General features: G+C 45.2%; 1 protein-coding gene and 1 long non-coding RNA gene across 8 annotated transcripts in view; one reads left to right on the forward strand and one right to left on the reverse strand.

Moving 5' to 3' along the window:
* Positions 1–4384: 4384 nt before the first annotated feature.
* bicdl1 (BICD family like cargo adaptor 1) overlaps positions 4385–18145 on the reverse strand; it is a 34701-nt gene continuing 20940 nt past the window's right edge. Inside the window, exons 4-12 of one of the 7 annotated variants that reach the window (XR_005207911.1) lie at positions 17927–17938; positions 16248–16394; positions 15929–16108; positions 15433–15651; positions 14505–14660; positions 13782–13912; positions 12143–12263; positions 9123–9350; positions 4385–4637 (exon numbers count right to left, since the gene is read on the reverse strand). Coding sequence is in view for 4 of the 7 variants with exons in the window: in XM_037778223.1 (XP_037634151.1) it covers positions 9174–9350; positions 12143–12263; positions 13782–13912; positions 14505–14660; positions 15433–15651; positions 15929–16108; positions 16248–16394; positions 17927–17938 (1143 nt within the window). In the remaining 3 variants the exon portion in view is untranslated. Of the gene's footprint in view, positions 4638–7455; positions 9351–11495; positions 11611–12142; positions 12264–13781; positions 13913–14504; positions 14661–15432; positions 15652–15928; positions 16109–16247; positions 16395–17926; positions 17939–18145 lie in introns of those variants that run through there. The other 6 variants (XM_037778226.1, XM_037778223.1, XR_005207912.1 and 3 more) reach the window with 6 other exon arrangements.
* On the forward strand, positions 4930–5740 carry LOC119493130. The gene is made up of 2 exons (XR_005207914.1): positions 4930–5064; positions 5128–5740. It is a non-coding gene; the product is annotated as an uncharacterized LOC119493130 (long non-coding RNA).

Genomic DNA, 18145 nt, shown 5'->3' on the forward strand with positions numbered 1-18145 from the left:
ATGTCTTGTTAACAGCGACACCTATGGCCGTTAAGTCAACTAAAATCAGCGTCCTATTGCTCGTGCTCGCTCTACATAGACATGAACAAGCATCGCTCAAAACAGTGAGGCGACACACGTCAGCTAAAAGCACAATATCACTCTATATTTCAGTTGCTTGGCAGTAATGTTAGCTGACCAGACGAAGGTCTCTCCATGAATCAATGTTGATCCTAGTGTTGGCTTTTCCTGCCTCAGCCTCCCGACCGCGGCCGGAGGGAACGGGGGAGACACCGGAGTTTTAGTCGGAGACGATAACGTTTCTCTCTGCGGAGCCCCGTCACTTCACAAGACACGGGAAACCTCTGTTGGTCTGGAGGAGCTGCAGCAGTTATTTCTGCACAAACGTCCACTGTACATTCACTAGATATTCTCAGAGCTAAACTAACTCTTCTGCAGTGTGGAGTGAGCAGCATGCACGTGAGAGTGGAGCTCGTGAGAACGAGCGTGGTGTGTGAGTGAAGGCAGGCAGAGGAGCAGAGTACAGCAGAGACTCCGGCCCTGGAGACCAAAGCTACGGTCTCCCCCGCGTCCTCCAACCGCGGCCAACACTGTTTAACAGACAGGCTTAACTAGATACAACCAAGAGGTTTTGGTGCTTCCGTATAGTTTGTGTTAGGAGTCCGACCCGCAATGATTTATACATGTAAGAAGTTACAAACAGTACCTTTAACAACAAGGCCCTGCTGGAGGTGTGCTAATCCCTGATCCATGGACCACAAGGCCCTGCTGGAGGTGTGCTGATCCTGGAGCAGGTGGAGAACTGGATTCTGGTTCCTCTTGGACCTTTTTTGGATCGTATCGTGGTCTCTTCTCCTTTCTTGGTAAGTCAAGTCTGTTATTTTCTGACTCTCTCCAGACTTCTTCTTCTTCTCTCCAAACCCCCCCAACACTTAAACCCTCACACTGAACTAAAAACACCTTAAACACCTTTATCTGCAGTCTTCCTCTAATGAGGATTTATGATTAAAGCTGCAGTAGGCAGTATATTTTTGGCATCACTGGGCAAAAATTCCATAATAACCTTTCAGCATATTGTAATTCAATTGTTCTGAGAGAAAACAAGACTTATGCTCCTCCTCATGTCTCTGTTTTCAGGCTTTAGAACATCTAGCCCGTGACGGGAGACTTTGGCCAATCACAGGTAATTCCAGAGAGAGAGCGTTCCTATTGGCTTTGCTCCGGGTGGTGGGTAGTGCTTTGTATTTCCTCAACAGATCTCAACATGGGTCACAAACTTTCTCATTTTACTGCTAAACAGTACACTACAAGATGTTTCTGAAAACATCTGAGGAGAGAAATAGACATTACAGTAACAGAATATTGATTCATATTTGATCAGCGCTGCCTAGTTTGACCGTTTGACCGGAGTTCGCGAGTGATTGACAGCCGGCTCTCATAGACGGCAGCTGGACAGCAGACCTCAGATCAGCTCTTACTGCTTCTTTTCCTCCGGTCTGTGAAATCTTGCAGATGCCGTTAGGAGCACCAGAGGACACCGGAGGACACAGGGGAACATGATTTTTTTAGGTTACCTGTTTCATGTACTACTGTCAGGATATAGTGACCGTTTTATAAAAATAACTTGTTTTAATCATATTTGCTCCAATCTCGCCTACTGATGCTTTAATGATTAGTGATTGAAGGATATCTGTTTTTCTTAGTTGGACTATGGATTTGAGTTTTATGTTATGTGTGTAAAATAGTTTTGAGTGTGAACCGTACCTTTTTGATTTGATTAGATTCTATCTGTGTTAAATACAGCCAGATATAACTAAATAAAATGAAGTGATGGTTTGTGTTATTATTATATTCTACTGGTAGTTTAATCTATAATCATACACCATAATTTATTATTATTATGTACTGCTGGTAGTTTAATTTATAATCTAATATCACCATGAAAACGCCCTCTGTGCTCTACTGGATGTAGACTAGGCACGTGAAGTGCATTATCATCATACTGTCGGAGATGTGTCGCTGTTTTTGTTCCGCTGCTTTGCACGGAGCTGACACCCGACCGCCTGTTCTCTGTCCTCCCCGCTCTCTGAAGCTCTGTCCCCCTACAGGCTGTTCTCTGTCCTCCGGCTCTCTGTAGCTCTGTCCCCCTACAGGCTGTTCTCTGTCCTCCGGCTCTCTGGAGCTCTGTCCCTCTACAGGCTGTTCTCTGTCCTCCGGCTCTCTGGAGCTCTGTCCCTCTACAGGCTGTTCTCTGTCCTCCCGGCTCTCTGGAGCTCTGTCCCCCTACAGGCTGTTCTCTGTCCTCCCCGCTCTCTGGAGCTCTGTCCCCCTACAGGCTGTTCTCTGTCCTCTGGCTCTCTGGAGCTCTATCCCCCTACAGGCTGTTGTCTGTCCTCCCCGCTCTCTGGAGCTCTGTCCTCCTACAAGCTGTTGTCTGTCCTTCCCGCTCTCTGGAGCTCTGTCCTCCTACAGGCTGTTGTCTGTCCTCCCCGCTCTCTGGAGCTCTGTCCTCCTACAGGCTGTTGTCTGTCCTCCCCGCTCTCCGGAACTCTGTCCCTCTACAGGCTGTTCTCTGTTCTCCGGCTCTCTGGAGCTCTGTCCCCCTACAGGCTGTTCTCTGTCCTCCCGGCTCTCTGGAGCTCTGTCCCCCTACAGGCTGTTCTCTGTCCTCCCCGCTCTCTGGAGCTCTGTCCCCCTACAGGCTGTTGTCTGTCCTCCGGCTCTCTGGAGCTCTGTCCTCCTACAGGCTGTTCTCTGTCCTCCCCGCTCTCTGGAGCTCTGTCCTCCTACAGGCTGTTCTCTGTCCTCCCGGCTCTCTGGAGCTCTGTCCCCCTACAAGCTGTTGTCTGTCCTCCCGGCTCTCTGGAGCTCTGTCCCCCCTACAAGCTGTTGTCTGTCCTCCTACAGGCTGTTGTCTGTCCTCCCGGCTCTCTGGAGCTCTGTCCCCCTACAAGCTGTTGTCTGTCCTCCCGGCTCTCTGGAGCTCTGTCCCCGTACAGGCTGTTTTCTGGCAAAAGCAGCGGTGCCGGTCCCTGGGGACCGGCGGTACAATAACCGTTTATTTTGATGTTAATACAACGTAACAGAATGAACAAATATGTAGGATATTACTCCTGACATTCCTGTAATATTAGGTCACAACGTCTGCTGTATTAGCCGTGTGTTTACTACGTGTTTATTTACATATAGAGCGGGGAAGTGAGATCAGATCACGTGGTCACTGGAGATGCATGTGGAGACGCATTCTTATGCCAGGTGTGAACAGACGTACTTAAAGCTGTCCACTTGTGATCGGATCACTGAGGACGCATGTTAATACCAGGTGGTGTGAACAGGGCCTCAGAGGACCACTGAAGTTATTACAATTCATCCTGAAGGCTTTTACCAAGTTTCATCCAGTAGATGTTGAGACGTTTCACTCAGAACCACAAAGGTACATTTTTAGTTTATAAAAGTGTACTTTAAGTGTAAGAATAGTAAACATTGAGTATAGAACTACTTTAAGTATTTAAGTCTTATGTTGTGCTGCAACTATAGTATACAAATAGTTTACTAGTTTTATACTTGTAAGTGTACTACTTCAATACTTCTTGGGACTAAATAGGCTCACTTTTTAGTTTATAAAAGAATACTTTAAGTGTAAGTATTGATAGTTTACTATTTTTATACTGGTAGCCCACTTTATAGTTTATGAAAGTGCTCTTTAAAGTATATTCAGTAAACTACTAGTTAAATAGTTTTTATACTACAAGTATACTAACTTATACTTTAGTATAAGATGAAGTATATCTTGATCAAAAGATTAAGTAAAAGTATAAGCCAAGTATACTTAGACTTTTATGTATACTTGTCAGTATGAGCCAAGTATACTTTAGTTTACTTTCTATGTACTTATCAGAGATATACTTAACAAAATTATACTTAAGTATACTCTCTTATGCCGTCGTATTATCGGTCTGAGCTTCTGACTGCTGCTCATCAGTCGGCTGGTTGTTTGTCCTCATCGTGCAGGTAGAGACATTTAATAGAGACCTATAATAGAGACATACAGTATAATAGACCTATGATAGAAACATACAGTACAATAAAGACCTATGATAGAGACGTACAGTATAATAGAGACCTATGATAGAGACATACAGTATAATAGAGACCTATGATAGAGACATACAGTATAATAGAGACCTATGATAGAGACATACAGTATAATAGAGACCTATAAAACTTCTGTAGTACAAACAGCATGTCCTGAACGGTTTGTTGGGTCCCTTCTAGCTGCCACCACTCTACTCTCAGCAGATGTTCTCATGTTTCAGCATCAGCAGCTCATCTCATCTGCGGAGGAAAACATCTGTATTTCAAGGACCAGTCAGGGGACACCAGCTGATTGTAAAGTATTTATTTGTACAAAAAGATGCTAAGAAAATTGCATGATAAATATTCTGGATAGTTTGAAGCATTGTGTGAGTGAAACGGTGGCGTTAGTTAGTCGGTGGAGAATGGAAGCTCTGACACGGAGCACGATGAGCCCACCGACAGCACCGACGTCCAACACCACATCCGACCAACGAGCAACAGGAAACACACTGGATGAAGTCCATCTGACAGTCTGAAGTCTGTCTGTCAGTGCAACACATCTGGATGGTTACCATACACACACACGCACGCACGCACGCACGCACGCACGCACGCACGCACGCACGCACGCACGCACACACACACACACACACACACACACACACACACACACACACACACACACACACACACACACACAGCTGCAGACGGACTTTTGAAAATGCTTTTAAAATTAAAAAATGAATGAGTTCAGTCTACACAGTGTCTTCAACAATACAAACAAACAGTAATAATCAGGACATGATGTGGACACATCAGGACACGATGTGGACACATCAGGGCACGATGTGGACACATCAGGGCACGATGTGGACACATCAGGGCACGATGTGGACACATCAGGACACGATGTGGACACATCAGGGCACGATCTGGACACATCAGGGCACGATGTGGACACATCAGGGCACGATGTGGACACATCAGGTCACGATGGCGACACATCAGGACACGATGTGGACACATCAGGACACGATGACAACACATCAGGACACGATGACAACACATCAGGACATGTTACAGCGTCTTGTTTTCCTATCGGATATGTGACATGACGTGAGACAGGTTACCGTGTTACCACGTGGTTCTGGCAGCAGAGACTGGCGTTTAATCCGAGCTGCTGCAGCCAATCAGTCGATGGAACGACAGACACACGGACGTGACCGTTCACACCTCTTTCTGACAGCAGCAGTGAAGGAACTTTCTAATAAGGCACCCTTTATTCAGACTTCAACACATACATACATCTTTAACTGAAGCCTGGCAGCTTCTGGGGTTCTTTGTGAGTTCAGATGATCGCTGGACCGCTCTCTCTCTCTGTCTCTCTCTCTCTCTGTCTCTCTCTCTCTCTCTCTCTGTCTCTCTTCTGTTTATTTAGTCTCTCTACGTTACTGTGTTCTGGTTACTTTATGGGTTTAGATAAATGACCTTTGGCTTATTTTAAGGTTGATTTTAGGAGGAAATCACATGATGTGTTTTTTGATACCCATCTCCTCCTGTTTCTCTGGTACTCGTTTTTAGTGCTGCCTGTCTCGGCCAACACGCTCTGGAGAAACAGATCGTTAATATCGATGAGCTACGGAAGCCCTGAGAGGCCAGAGAGAAAACACAACGTCTGGTGATCTAAATGCTTTTCTCTCCTGTGTTTAGAAGAAAAGGCTTTACTCGGTCAGATAATAATTGTTTTAGCTCTTTAACTCATCAGGAAGTCTCTTCCAATGAATCGTTTGACCTCTGACCTCTGACCACCTGGAAAAGGTCTACAGATCATTTAGAGCTAAATTAATTTATTATCAATGTATTTACACGTGCAGATTTTTGTCTAGCCTATTGTAATTAATGACTCATTAACATTTATATTTTCAGATTACGTACTAACTTTTGCTGTTGCTTTGTTATAAATAGAGAAAGTCTTTATTAATTAATTCCGTCTTTACGAGGGACTACCAAGGCTAACGAAGGACTACCAAGGCTTAGTGACAAAGTGGCAGCCAACGCACGGGCATCAATCACAGGGACGTCCCACACCAACACACATGGACGTACTGAGGAGAGATGCTGGACAGTGCTGGCGAGCTAGCCAGATGTATGGTGGACTGAGACAGCTGGAAGCTCCGCTTGAAAGCCCGTCTGAGGACGACCCAATGACATCAGTTCCGATAGTTGTATTATCACTCTTTTACATCCACTGCTATTGATTTTGTGTTATTAGTCCTACTTGTATTAGTTATTACAGCTGCAGGGCTATTATTGTGGTTGCTTCTCTCTCTCTCTCTCTCTCTCTCTCTCTCTCTCTCTCTCTCTCTATCTATCTATCCCCCCAGCCGCTCTATATATAAAGCGTCTTGAGATAACTTCTGTTGTGATTTGACGCTATATAAAAATAAATTGAATTGAATTGAATTGAATGAATGATTTATTAACATGTCTACCAGCAGACTAACGTTTACCCCGTTGGTACCGACTATTAAAGGAACAGTTTTCATTTTTAGGTGGGTTTAGATGAGAGGATCAGCTGGTCCCAGTCTGTGGACTAAGCTAAACGAACTGGTTGCTGGCTGTAGTCTGCTGTTTAATAGGCAGACCTGAGAGGTTATAAGCTGTTTATAAAGGCTGACTTATCAGGAAGTTGTACCAAGAACTGAATCATCAGTTTATGGGGCGCTATTGGATTAATGACTGAGATTCACATGGAGTACTAGTACTAGTAGTAGAAGTACTCGTGGATCTCGTGCCAGCTCTACGACAGGACACACCTGAACACCTGAACAGTCAAAGAGACAAACAGATGAGTGATGATGTCCAGCTCACACACACTGAAGTAACAACGTACACGTATATATCTCTCTCTAAAAAAAGATTTTCATTCAAAAAGTTATGCATTTTTTCTTATAAATATAACGATTTTGTCTAAACCTATTAGACGTTTTATAAAAAAATCATTCTTTGGGTTGATCCTTCCCAACGACCAGCTGAGTTGACCAGAAGACATCTGCATAGGTTAGCACAGCTGCATGAGGCAGGCGGCCAAACACAGACAGACATGAGACATCACTGTCAGTCATTCAGCTCGTATACTGGATTTAATAATGTGTCAGCTAAAGAACCAAAGTATACTGTGTCTCTGATGGAGTCAGCTAGAGGATGCTAAAGGAAGCTAAAGGAAGCCCGCCAGCTAAAGAACCAAAGTGCCCATGAAGTGTTGAAGCAGTGAGGATGGAGGTAGACCAACTTTTCTATTAGAACTGAACCTCAGCTCACCGGCCCTCCAATCAAACTCAACCTTCTATGTAGTTCTTCCTCCTTCTCAAGCTGATGTAAACATGTTTTAATTTTTTATTTGGTCAACTAGGAAGATGACTGACATCATGAGGACAATGTTGGACAGTGTCTTTTTCTTTTACAAATATTGTAAATGTATAACGTGATGATGATATCAGCTGGACGGACGTCGTCACTGACTTCAGAGGTTTATTCAGATGTTAAGGTGAGTTCACCACAGACCCTCAGGATCCACTATAAAGAGCTGCTCAGGCTTCAGTCGGTTTTACTGCAGCGTGAAACATAAAAACTGGACCATGGACCATGGTCATATGTCTCATTAATTCTGCGAACAAACAGGAGGACACTTTTAAAGGTCATAAAGTTCAGTTTACTGGTGATGGGAATATTTCTCAGCAAACTGAGGAAAGGATCTGAACTCCAATACTGGATCTGAAGACCAATATTGACTCTTCTTCTTGCTGATTTGGTCTCTGTGTTGTTATCTGTGTCTTTAGCTGCTTTAGATGCTCCACTATATTCACAAGCTAGATACTAACGGAGTCTGTCTCCTGCTGAGCAGATAGAGAACAGTCAGTTATTCAGGAAACAGTAAAAAGAGCTAAAAGAGACTCTGTAGAGCTAAAAGAGGCTCCGTAGAGCTGAGGAGGATCATCCTCCATGACTGACCCCTTTCACATCACACACGGTTGCCATACATATACTATGCTTTAATAATAGATCTATTGCTGTGATTGGAGATTTGGTTCTGGCCCGTTGAACCATGGTGGATCCTCTCTGCTGGCAGTAAGATCATTTGATTTGATAATATAGAGATACGGAGCACCCTGAGGTCCTGATCCATGAACATCCTCTGAACAGCTGAATAAACCTGAGATGACATGAAGGCCGAGGTGCAGCATTATAACACCCAGCATCTATCCTCATCTTCTCCCACCACACCCAACATCTATCCTCATCTTCTCCGACTACACCCAGCATCTATCCTCATCTTCTCCCACCACACCCAGCATCTATCCTCATCTTCTCCCACCACACCCAGCATCTATCCTCATCTTCTCCCACTACACCCAGTATCTATCCTCATCTTCTCCCACCACACCCAGCATCTATCCTTATCTTCTCCCACCACACCCAGCATCTATCCTCATCTTCTCCCACCACACCCAGCATCTATCCTCATCTTCTCCCACTACACCCAGTATCTATCCTCATCTTCTCCCACCACACCCAGCATCTATCCTCATCTTCTCCCACTACACCCAGTATCTATCCTCATCTTCTCCCACCACACCCAGCATCTATCCTCATCTTCTCCCACCACACCCAGTATCTATCCTCATCTTCTCCCACTACACCCAGCATCTATCCTCATCTTCTCCCACTACACCCAGCATCTATCCTCATCTTCTCCCACTACACCCGGCATCTAACCCAGTTAGATCTGTCCGATCACTACTGGGATGCGTACAGTACCAGTTAGGACCAGTGAGGACAGCATTGGCAGTGGGCTAGTAGAGATGTAGATGGTTGTAGGCACTACAGGAGACCTTCCTTCCTTCCTGACCCTGTTCATCTTCTATGACCTTATATTTCTACCTGTCAGCAGTCATAGAGAGGAGTAATGGGACGGATAAAGTGCATAATGACCGCCCCCCCCCCCCCACGCTGCCCGTCTTTGGCGGAGTTGGGGTTACCATTACCGTGATGTCTGTCTCTGTCTGTCTGCTGTCTCAGGACCAGTCCAACGGGGCTCAGTTCTTTTTGAAAAAAGAGAAAAGTCTCTTGTCCCTGTCGGAGATGCGCTGAGCTCGTCTGGACGACTGACCGCCGTGCGCCCTCGACGACCCTGAAAGCGAGGGAGGGGCCGAGCGCCACTCGTCCTGGTACTTGTCCATCAACTGCTGGTCAATCACTCGGTGCATATCATCCTAAAGCCGGGGACGGAGACGAGAATGAGAGACAGACAGGAGACAGGGCGAATACTGGTTCTGGGGAGATCAGACTCATTGATCATGTTACCTGTCAGGTATTGATCACACCTGTCGTCCCTGCTCATCATGGGTAGTTTACCTCATCCTACCTGCCTCATGTTTATTTTTATTATTTAGGAATATGTGCATAGTAAGGGCACAACATTTTAATCTAAGAAATAGATTTATAATGTCACGTCACATTAATTCATTATGAATTAATTAATATTTCATAAATAATGAATTGAACTGGTTGGAGGTTCGATCCCCGGCTCATCCAACCAATTCAATGACATGAGCAGAAACCAGCTGGAGCTCAGTCAGAACCCTGGAGTTCTGGGTTCTGGATCAGAACCAGACAATGGCTTCATCCAAATTCATATACTACTCACTACATACTCAACATGTGTACTATCGGTCAACACACTTTTGTGTGAATAAACAGTAGTTTGTATCTTTTCAGACGCACTGAGCAGTAATTTACGTCGTCACTTCCTGAGAGTGTCCTCGCCGGTTGGAGACGTGTAACCATGGTAACCACGGTAACCCGTACCAACCTCGTGTAACCAAAACTACGGTTTGTGATGATCATAAAATCTGAACTAATATCACGCCTATCAAAGTAAAATCTTATACTTACAGAGAGCTGTCCGTCAACGTCTGTTATGATCTTTGTCGTCCCTAGCGCATTGCATTGTGGGATATTTATGCTGCTTGTAGTGACCAGTGTTGTATACTGTAATATTTAAATAGTATGCAGTTTGCATACTATTAGTTTCATACTGAGGTTTCAGACGAACTAAAATATCTCACATACTGTTTTAGCTACTAAAGAACATGTTAGTGGAATTTAGGACGCAACCAAAGAGAGAGCAGTGGCCGACGGGCATCTCAGCCATATTCATATACACTGATCAGCCATAACATTCAGACCACTGACAGGTGAGGTGAATAACATTGATTATCTGGTTACCATGGCACCTGGCAGTGGGGGGGAACATTTTGAACTTTGAACTTTGTGTTGGAAGCAGAAAAAATGGGCCAGCGTAAGGATGTGAGTGACTTTGACGAGAACCAGATAGTACTGGCTAGACGACTGGGTCAGAGCATCTCCAGAACTGCAGCTCTTGTGGGATGTTCCCGGTCTGCAGTGGTCAGGACCTACTAAAAGTGGTCCAAGGAAGGAGAACTGGTGAACCGGTGACAGGGTCAGACCCGAGGGTCATTGATGCACGTGGGGAGCGAAGGCTGGCCCGTGTTGTCCGATCCAATAGAAGAGCTACTGGAGCTAAAACTGCTGAAAAACGTTTGTTGCGTATGGGGCTGCGTAGCCGCAGGCGGTCAGGGTGCCCATGCTGACCTAATGTTATAGCTGATCGGTGCATATTTATATGATTCCATAACCTCACAGCTTGTTCTGAGATGAAGCGATATCTCACCTGTCTACCTGCTGTCCCTGTTCCCTCTCTCATTTGTTTATTTCAATATCTTTTGGAGCATGAGGAGCTATGATTCAGTCGTTCACACAAACATTCGAGCAAACTCTGAAAAACCTTCATCCTTTAAGTGTTTTCAGCGTTCCTATCGTGTTAATCATGTTTGACCCAGTGAGGGGAACCACAGTTCTAAACTGCACCAAGCCTCGTCTTATGATCTTATGATCTTATCCAGTGGATGGAGTCATGTTGGTTGTTAGTAGCTGCTGAGAGAGGTGACGCCACCAGGGGGCTCTGCTGCAGCTGCTTCATGTGTTAGTGATGATATGAATATGAATGCAGGCTTCTCCTCAGTGAATGTTGCTGTTTCTATTTTATCACTCGACAGTAGCACTAACAGAACCAAGCAGCACCAGGCTTTATGATAGGTCAGGGATGTGGGGGTGTTTTGGCGTCTGTGTGCTCGTCTCTCAACAGGTCAGCTGACCAGAGGGGTACAGGTGTATGGAGAGAGGAGACAGAGACGGGTGGACAGGTGGACAGGTGGACAGACAGGGTGGTGGGTTCGGATGGGTCTCTGTGCTGGTTATAATGGGATGGGCATTTCTCCTGTGGCATGGAATGGCTCAGCATGGCGTAGTGGGGTGATGGCACAGCTCGGGCTCACCTCTAAGGCAGGAGGGGGGGTACCACAGGGGAAGGAGGGGTGGTACGGAAGCTGAGAAAGGCCACTAGATCAGAAACCACAAGAGCCAAACAGTAAAGAGCCCTGAGGAGGCAAACTGTGGATCAGGGAGGAGAGAGAGGAAACAGCTGCTAGTTACGGGTGAGGGAGGGGGGGACACCTTAGACATATATACATAGAAATGTAGACGTAGACACCGCATTGACTCCTGGATTGTACGCCAACTTGGGCGCCATATTGGACCGGGCAAGACTGGCCTGTGACCCTATACTAGTGAACGGGGGAGCTGCCGTTTTCCTGGATAAAAAGCACTATAACGTCTACATTTCTCAACTCATTATTATATTAAAGGGTTTATGATCTACGAGGAGTAACGTTAAGTTAACGTTCCAGGTGTCAATGCGGCGTCTATGTGTATATGTCTATGGGGACACACCTTCAGAGGTTAATTGAGTGGTTTAGTGTACGCACACAGATTCTACAAGTGTTCAAATATATTATACAGGATAACAATCCAGAAACTACATTTAAACAGCAGTTTTAGTTATGTAACAACCTTTAAACATAGCTGTTAAATGACCTACTAAAGGACTGTTTCACTAAAATGTAGCTGGTGACCTTTGACCCACCTGCCAAGCCTCCAGCTGCTGCGACAGGTTGAGCTTCTGCTGGATGGCGTCCAGCAGCTGGCTGTTCAGAGACATGATGTCTATTTTACACTTGGCCAGCTCCATCTCCACCGCTTTCTTCCTGCAACACACACACATGCACGCACGCACGCACACGCGCGCGCGCGCACACACACACACACACACACACACACACACACACACACACACACACACACACACACACACACACACACACACACACACACACACACACACACACACACTAGTGACATCATGAACATCGTGACATCATGAAGGAGATGGACATGGTGATGAATGGAGAAGAACTCTCTAAAGCAGGGGTCTTCAACGTTTTTCAGGCCAAGGACCCCCAAACTGATGGAGAGATGGAGCAGGGACCCCCTACTATATATCCATCCATCCATCTGCAATACTACTACTACTACCATCTGCTACTATATATATTGTATAAAATTGTGTTTTATATTAAACTGGGCCTAGTGCCATGTATAAATGTACCTTGTTATTGTGCATTCAATACTAAGCTATTCAAATAATACGGTTCAGGTTCATATATTCATGTTTTTATTTTAAACATGTGCAAGGTGCAGTGAGTGGCCATGCCACTGCCATTTATAAACATACCTTGTTAACTGATACCAATGCCAATATCAACAATGTCTGTCAATTGCATGATGTTCGCTACAATATGTTGGATTCATGTTAATGTGTATCTAAAAACATTTAAATTTGTGGGGGGAAAATTTTTGGGGGGAATAAAAAAAAAAGAAAGTCTAATCAACCGAAAATTAATATAAAATAATAAAAATAAATAATAATAATAAAAAAAAAAATAATAATGAGGAAATTTCGCGACCCCTCCTGCAGTGCTTCCGCAGACCCCCTAGGGGTCGCGGACCCCCTGTTGAAGACCTCTGCTCTAAAGGGAATAGTTCCCCAAAGAGTTAGATGAGAGGATTGGTCAGCAGCAGCCAGTTAGCTTAGCTTAGCATAAAGACTGGAGGCGGGGGGAAACAGCTAGCCTGCCCCTGTTCACTAGTGGTTATACAGGGCTTATATATGTGTGAAAGCAGAGACCAATAACCTGTATCAGCTGGATGTCTCTTAACTTTCTCCACTTAAACCAAACCAGAGCTCTTTTAACTGGACCTGATAACTTTGCCACTGCAGTTGATCAGTTTATTGATCCATTCAATCAAATATCAATCAATCACTCAGAATCTTGGAATCATCTTTGACCGGTATATGATACATGATGATGATGATGATGTATATATTGAGTACAGTGTTAATATCACTAATAGGAACTGTAAGTAGCAGACCGGGGTTGTGATAAACTGGACTTTAAACGTGACATTATATTGATGATTATGATGCTGATCACATCAGATCATTATATTGATGATCTGATGCTGATCACATCAGATCATTATGTTGATGATCTGATGCTGATCACATCAGATCATTATATTGATGATTATGATGATGATCCCATCAGATCATTATATTGATGATTATGATGATGATCACATCAGATCATTATATTGATGATTATGATGATGATCACATCAGATCATTATATTGATGAAGAAGAGTGTATGATGTGATGTCCTACTTGGCTATGGCGTCGTCTCGGTCTCTGATAGCAGTCTGGAGCTGCTCGCTAGGTTCTTGGACCTCAGCCATCGTCCTCATCCTCTCGTTGTCCTCCTGCAGAGAGCACGTCTCTACAGAGAGCAGCGCCACCTGCAGGTCACATGACACAATGACACACAGGAGTCAGACGCAGGCCTCACAAATCCAGTCTGTAATCCAGTCTCTCAAGTCCACGTTATGCCAAGGGAGACTGATGTTGAGTTAGACCCGGTTCAGCAGAGCAGGAGAACAACTGACCCTTAATTTATATAAATCATGTCAGATGGTTCTTAAACCCACAGGGGAGAGAGAGAGAGAGAGAGAGACAGGGAGAGAGAGAGAGAGAGAGAGAGAGAGAGAGAGAGAGAATGTTATTACCAACATTTCTTTTTCAAGAATGCTATAAAAAAGTGATGGACTCAACCACTTTATTTTTTCCTCTGTTTTTATTCATCCATTACTCAACTAAAACAAAGCATAAAACACTGAAGTTAGACGAAACCAAGCTTTTAAGATGACAACGTCGTCAACAAATATACTTTTAGGTGCAGGAAAAATGATGTTACAAAGCAGCGAATGAAGATGAAATGCCAAGTTAAATCCAACTGCCTTCTTTTTAAGAAAGAAAATGGATAATTTCATTTAAAAATCATCTCCTCCTCATGTAGCAGCTCTCAGTTGTGCAGGTGAACAGATGTGTTACCTGATTGTGCAGCTTTAGCACCTCGTCCTCATTGCTGTGTGTTTTGTCCTGCTCGGCTTCGTACAGCTCTCTGACTTCCCTCAGCTCCTCTCCCAGCTTCCTCACCTGCTCCTCCAGAGCCTCCTCCAGAGCCTCCTCATCGCTGCGCCGCGAGCCCTACGACACGACACACAGTCAGTGTATGGGTTATCAGTGACAACAGGTCCACAGAGGCTCCACCCACTCACCTACCCCTCTTTAAAACACCTGCTTTCACTTTCTCTTTAGGTCACACTTTATGTTACGGCTCATTATAAACTGTCATGAAAGGAATTGATGTGTGTACATTTTTTAAGATTATTTTTGGGGCTTTTTATGCGAGAGAGAGAGAGACAGTGATAGTTATGAAAGGGAGAGAGAGGGGATGACATGCAGCAAAGGGCCACAAGTCCAATTTGAACCCTGGGCCGCTGTAGTAAGGACTGAGCCTTGGTACGTGGGGCGCCTGCTTTACCAGGTGAGCTACCAGGGTGCCCGGGTGTACATACTTTATAAATTTGATGGTTGGTTTACAAAAGTGTTATTTTAATGCTTTCTGTTTTAATCTTTTTTCTTTATCTTACTGTGCCTGGTAACCCCCCGGACAGTGGGGGGTTGGGTGTACAGCGGCAGTTGTGAATGAACAAATCACACCATGAAAACCGTCCAACTTCATTAGTCCAGATCTGGTGATTACTGAGTCAATCAGATGGTTAAAGTGACATCAGCATCACTATAAGTGACTTTATACTCCCTCCGATGTCTCTAATAATAATAATAATAATAATAATAATAATAATAATATCAGATTACAGAGTTGTTCCAGGAGATCAGTAGAGCCTGACCCGAGGCCTCGCCTCATGGTGTTAAAAAGAGGTGACGGTGTTGACGGTGCTGAGCGGTACATTACCGTGGACTCGTTGCCGTCCAGCAGATTCTGTGTGAGCCTCCGTAGCTCCAGCAGGCCGGTGTGGAGGCTCCCTGTAGGCACATCCTTGGCTGAGGACGTCTCCGAGGACTCGTCCATGGAAGAGTCGGTGGACAGAGCCGAGTCGGTGACGTCGTTTCCCCGGAGATGGGAGCAGAGCGAGCGGACCTCACAGTAGGCCTCCCACAGCTGGAGACGCAGCTAAAGAGAGGAGAGCAGGGTGGGGGGAGGGGGGGAGAGTTTAGAGAAGCTGTGTTGGTGGTGTTAGTGGTGTTGGTGATATTGGTGGTGTTGGTGGTGGTGTGTGTGGTGTTGGTGGTGTTGGTGGTGTGTGTGGTGTTTGTGGTGTTTGTGGTGTTGGTGGTATTAGTGGTGTTAGTGGTGTTGGTGGTGTTGGTGGTGTTAGTGGTGTTGGTGGTGTTGGTGGTGTTAGTAGTGTTGGTGGTGTTAGTGGTGTCTACTGTCCTACTGGGACTACCTGCTCCCTCTCCTGCTCCTGCTCCTCCTGCTCCATGCTCTGCTCGATCTCACACAGCAGGCTGGACGGGTGGGGGGTGAGGCTGTGGAGGCTGTGCTCCTCCGTCAGCTCCTCCAGCCGGGCACTCAGCTGCCGGTGGGACCCCTGAACCTCCTGCAGCTCCAGCTGGCTCTGCCGTAACTGGACACAACACAGCAGTGACTTTACAGTGCAGAGTAAGAACCTGATGGTCAGCTATGATGATAATGCTGGTGTGTCTACACAACAACAGCTGACAGCAGAAGGTCATTTCCTCAGAGGTCAGATGTATTCACTGTACCTGTAGGTCCTTCTGGTGTGACTGCCTCTCCAACATCAGAGTCCTCTCTCGGAGGTCGTCCACCGTATTCTGCAGCAGCTCGTTCTCCTCCAGCATGGCGTGAACCCGTCGCTCCAGCTCCACCTTCCTCTCCGACAGCATCTTAATCTAACGGGTCAAACGGCACCAATTAGTTCCTGCGCCGAGGGGAAGAGGCCCTGATTGGATAAACTGAGGATGTGGATATTGGATAGTGAACCGATGGGCAGCTATGGACCTGCTTAAATGCCAGATTCTGACTGTGATTCAAGCTGGGCTCTACACTAGATTAAACAGTACTCCCACTGGCCTAAAGAATGTGTGTTGCCTAGCACGGCGTACGCGTCCGTTTCCACCCTTGTCTTCAGGAATGTCTTGGTGATATGTTAGCGTCTGCTATCAGCTTACTCCTGAGCTATTGTGCATGTGTAACGGCCTTCTACTGAAGCTTCCTCATGAGTGTAGCTGCCTGAGCAGCTTCCCCCATTAAACAAGCAGCAGCTCTTGTTCATTTTCATCCCTCCTGCTTTGACCTACATCTGTAACCTACTTCACAGTGCAGGAGCTCACATGTTGTTTTCATCACCATAGGAGCAGCCACACTGCCAGCTCCTGGGTATATTTAGGCTGCTATGGTCTCTCTCTTCACACAAATAGGGCAGAAAGCCATTAGTCATCAGCACATGTCATATAAAGGCAAAGCGTTGGAAAAGTGGGAGCACCCAGACAGTCATTGCAGTATCTCAGCTAAATATAGAGCGGCTTCTCTCAGTTATAGCGCAGCCTCTGCAGTCTGGGTGTTTTCTGCCTCTGAAGAGAAGCTACGGGGAAATCTGATCTGTTGTTAGGCCCTGACTGTATCTTAGTTCATGATTTATCTGGCTGATATCACACATCACACAGCTGACATCATGACACATCATGCTCCGATAACCAGCCATGTTTTTCATGCTCCGTCTCATGAAACAGGGATTGCCAAAAGGAGGTGGAAATGTCAAACAGAGCTGGGTTTCTTTCATATTACATGACATTAAATGTAAAGTGCTAAAGTATTAAAGGTGCTAAATTCCAAATTCAGAGCATATCTATGGGATTGCCTCCAAACAGCTCTCAACATGGCGACGACTGAGCCGGCAGCTAGCAGCTAACGGTGCTAACAGAGCTAACAGTGTTAACCTCGTGGGGAACCGGAGGGTGGGCGCTACACTTCTGTGACGACGCCGTCAGTCGGGACAATATATCTTTACAAGTTATATTAATGCTGATATCATAGACTCAGGTAGACATTACTCCTCTATATCTTTACATGTTATATTAATGCTGATATCATAGACTCAGGTAGACATTACTCCTCTATATCTTTATAGAGACAATAGTTGATGATGATATATTAATGCTCTGAATATTGAATTTAGCACCTGTAAAGTTATATGAGGTCAAAAGAGACCGTATTTCATCCAGCATGACATTACTTAATGAATGAATTAATAATCTACCCTATACTGTGGCTTATCATCAACTCATTTAATTGGTCAGAGGTTTAATTGGAAATTTAAAAGAACATAATGTTGCAATCCTTGTTTTATTTATTTATTTATTTTTCTAAGACGTTTCATGCAGCATGCAGTCTGACCGACAGACAGCGTTCGGTAACCACTCACTTCTAGCCCTTGCTGCTCCAACCAAGGGGGGAAGGAGGGATGGGTGAGGAGAGAGAGAGATAAAGATTACAGAAAGAGAGGAAAAGTAGCGTAATCCCACAACTGTTCTGACAGATTAAACACTTTTACCACAAACTCCACCTCTACAGCCAGGTTCTGTCACTTTTTCTGAACAGTAACACACAGCTGGTATCTGCTCGTTAATGGGACACTCAATTG

Source organism: Sebastes umbrosus, chromosome 8 (assembly GCF_015220745.1).
Source record: "Sebastes umbrosus isolate fSebUmb1 chromosome 8, fSebUmb1.pri, whole genome shotgun sequence".
Lineage (NCBI taxonomy): Eukaryota > Metazoa > Chordata > Actinopteri > Perciformes > Sebastidae > Sebastes > Sebastes umbrosus.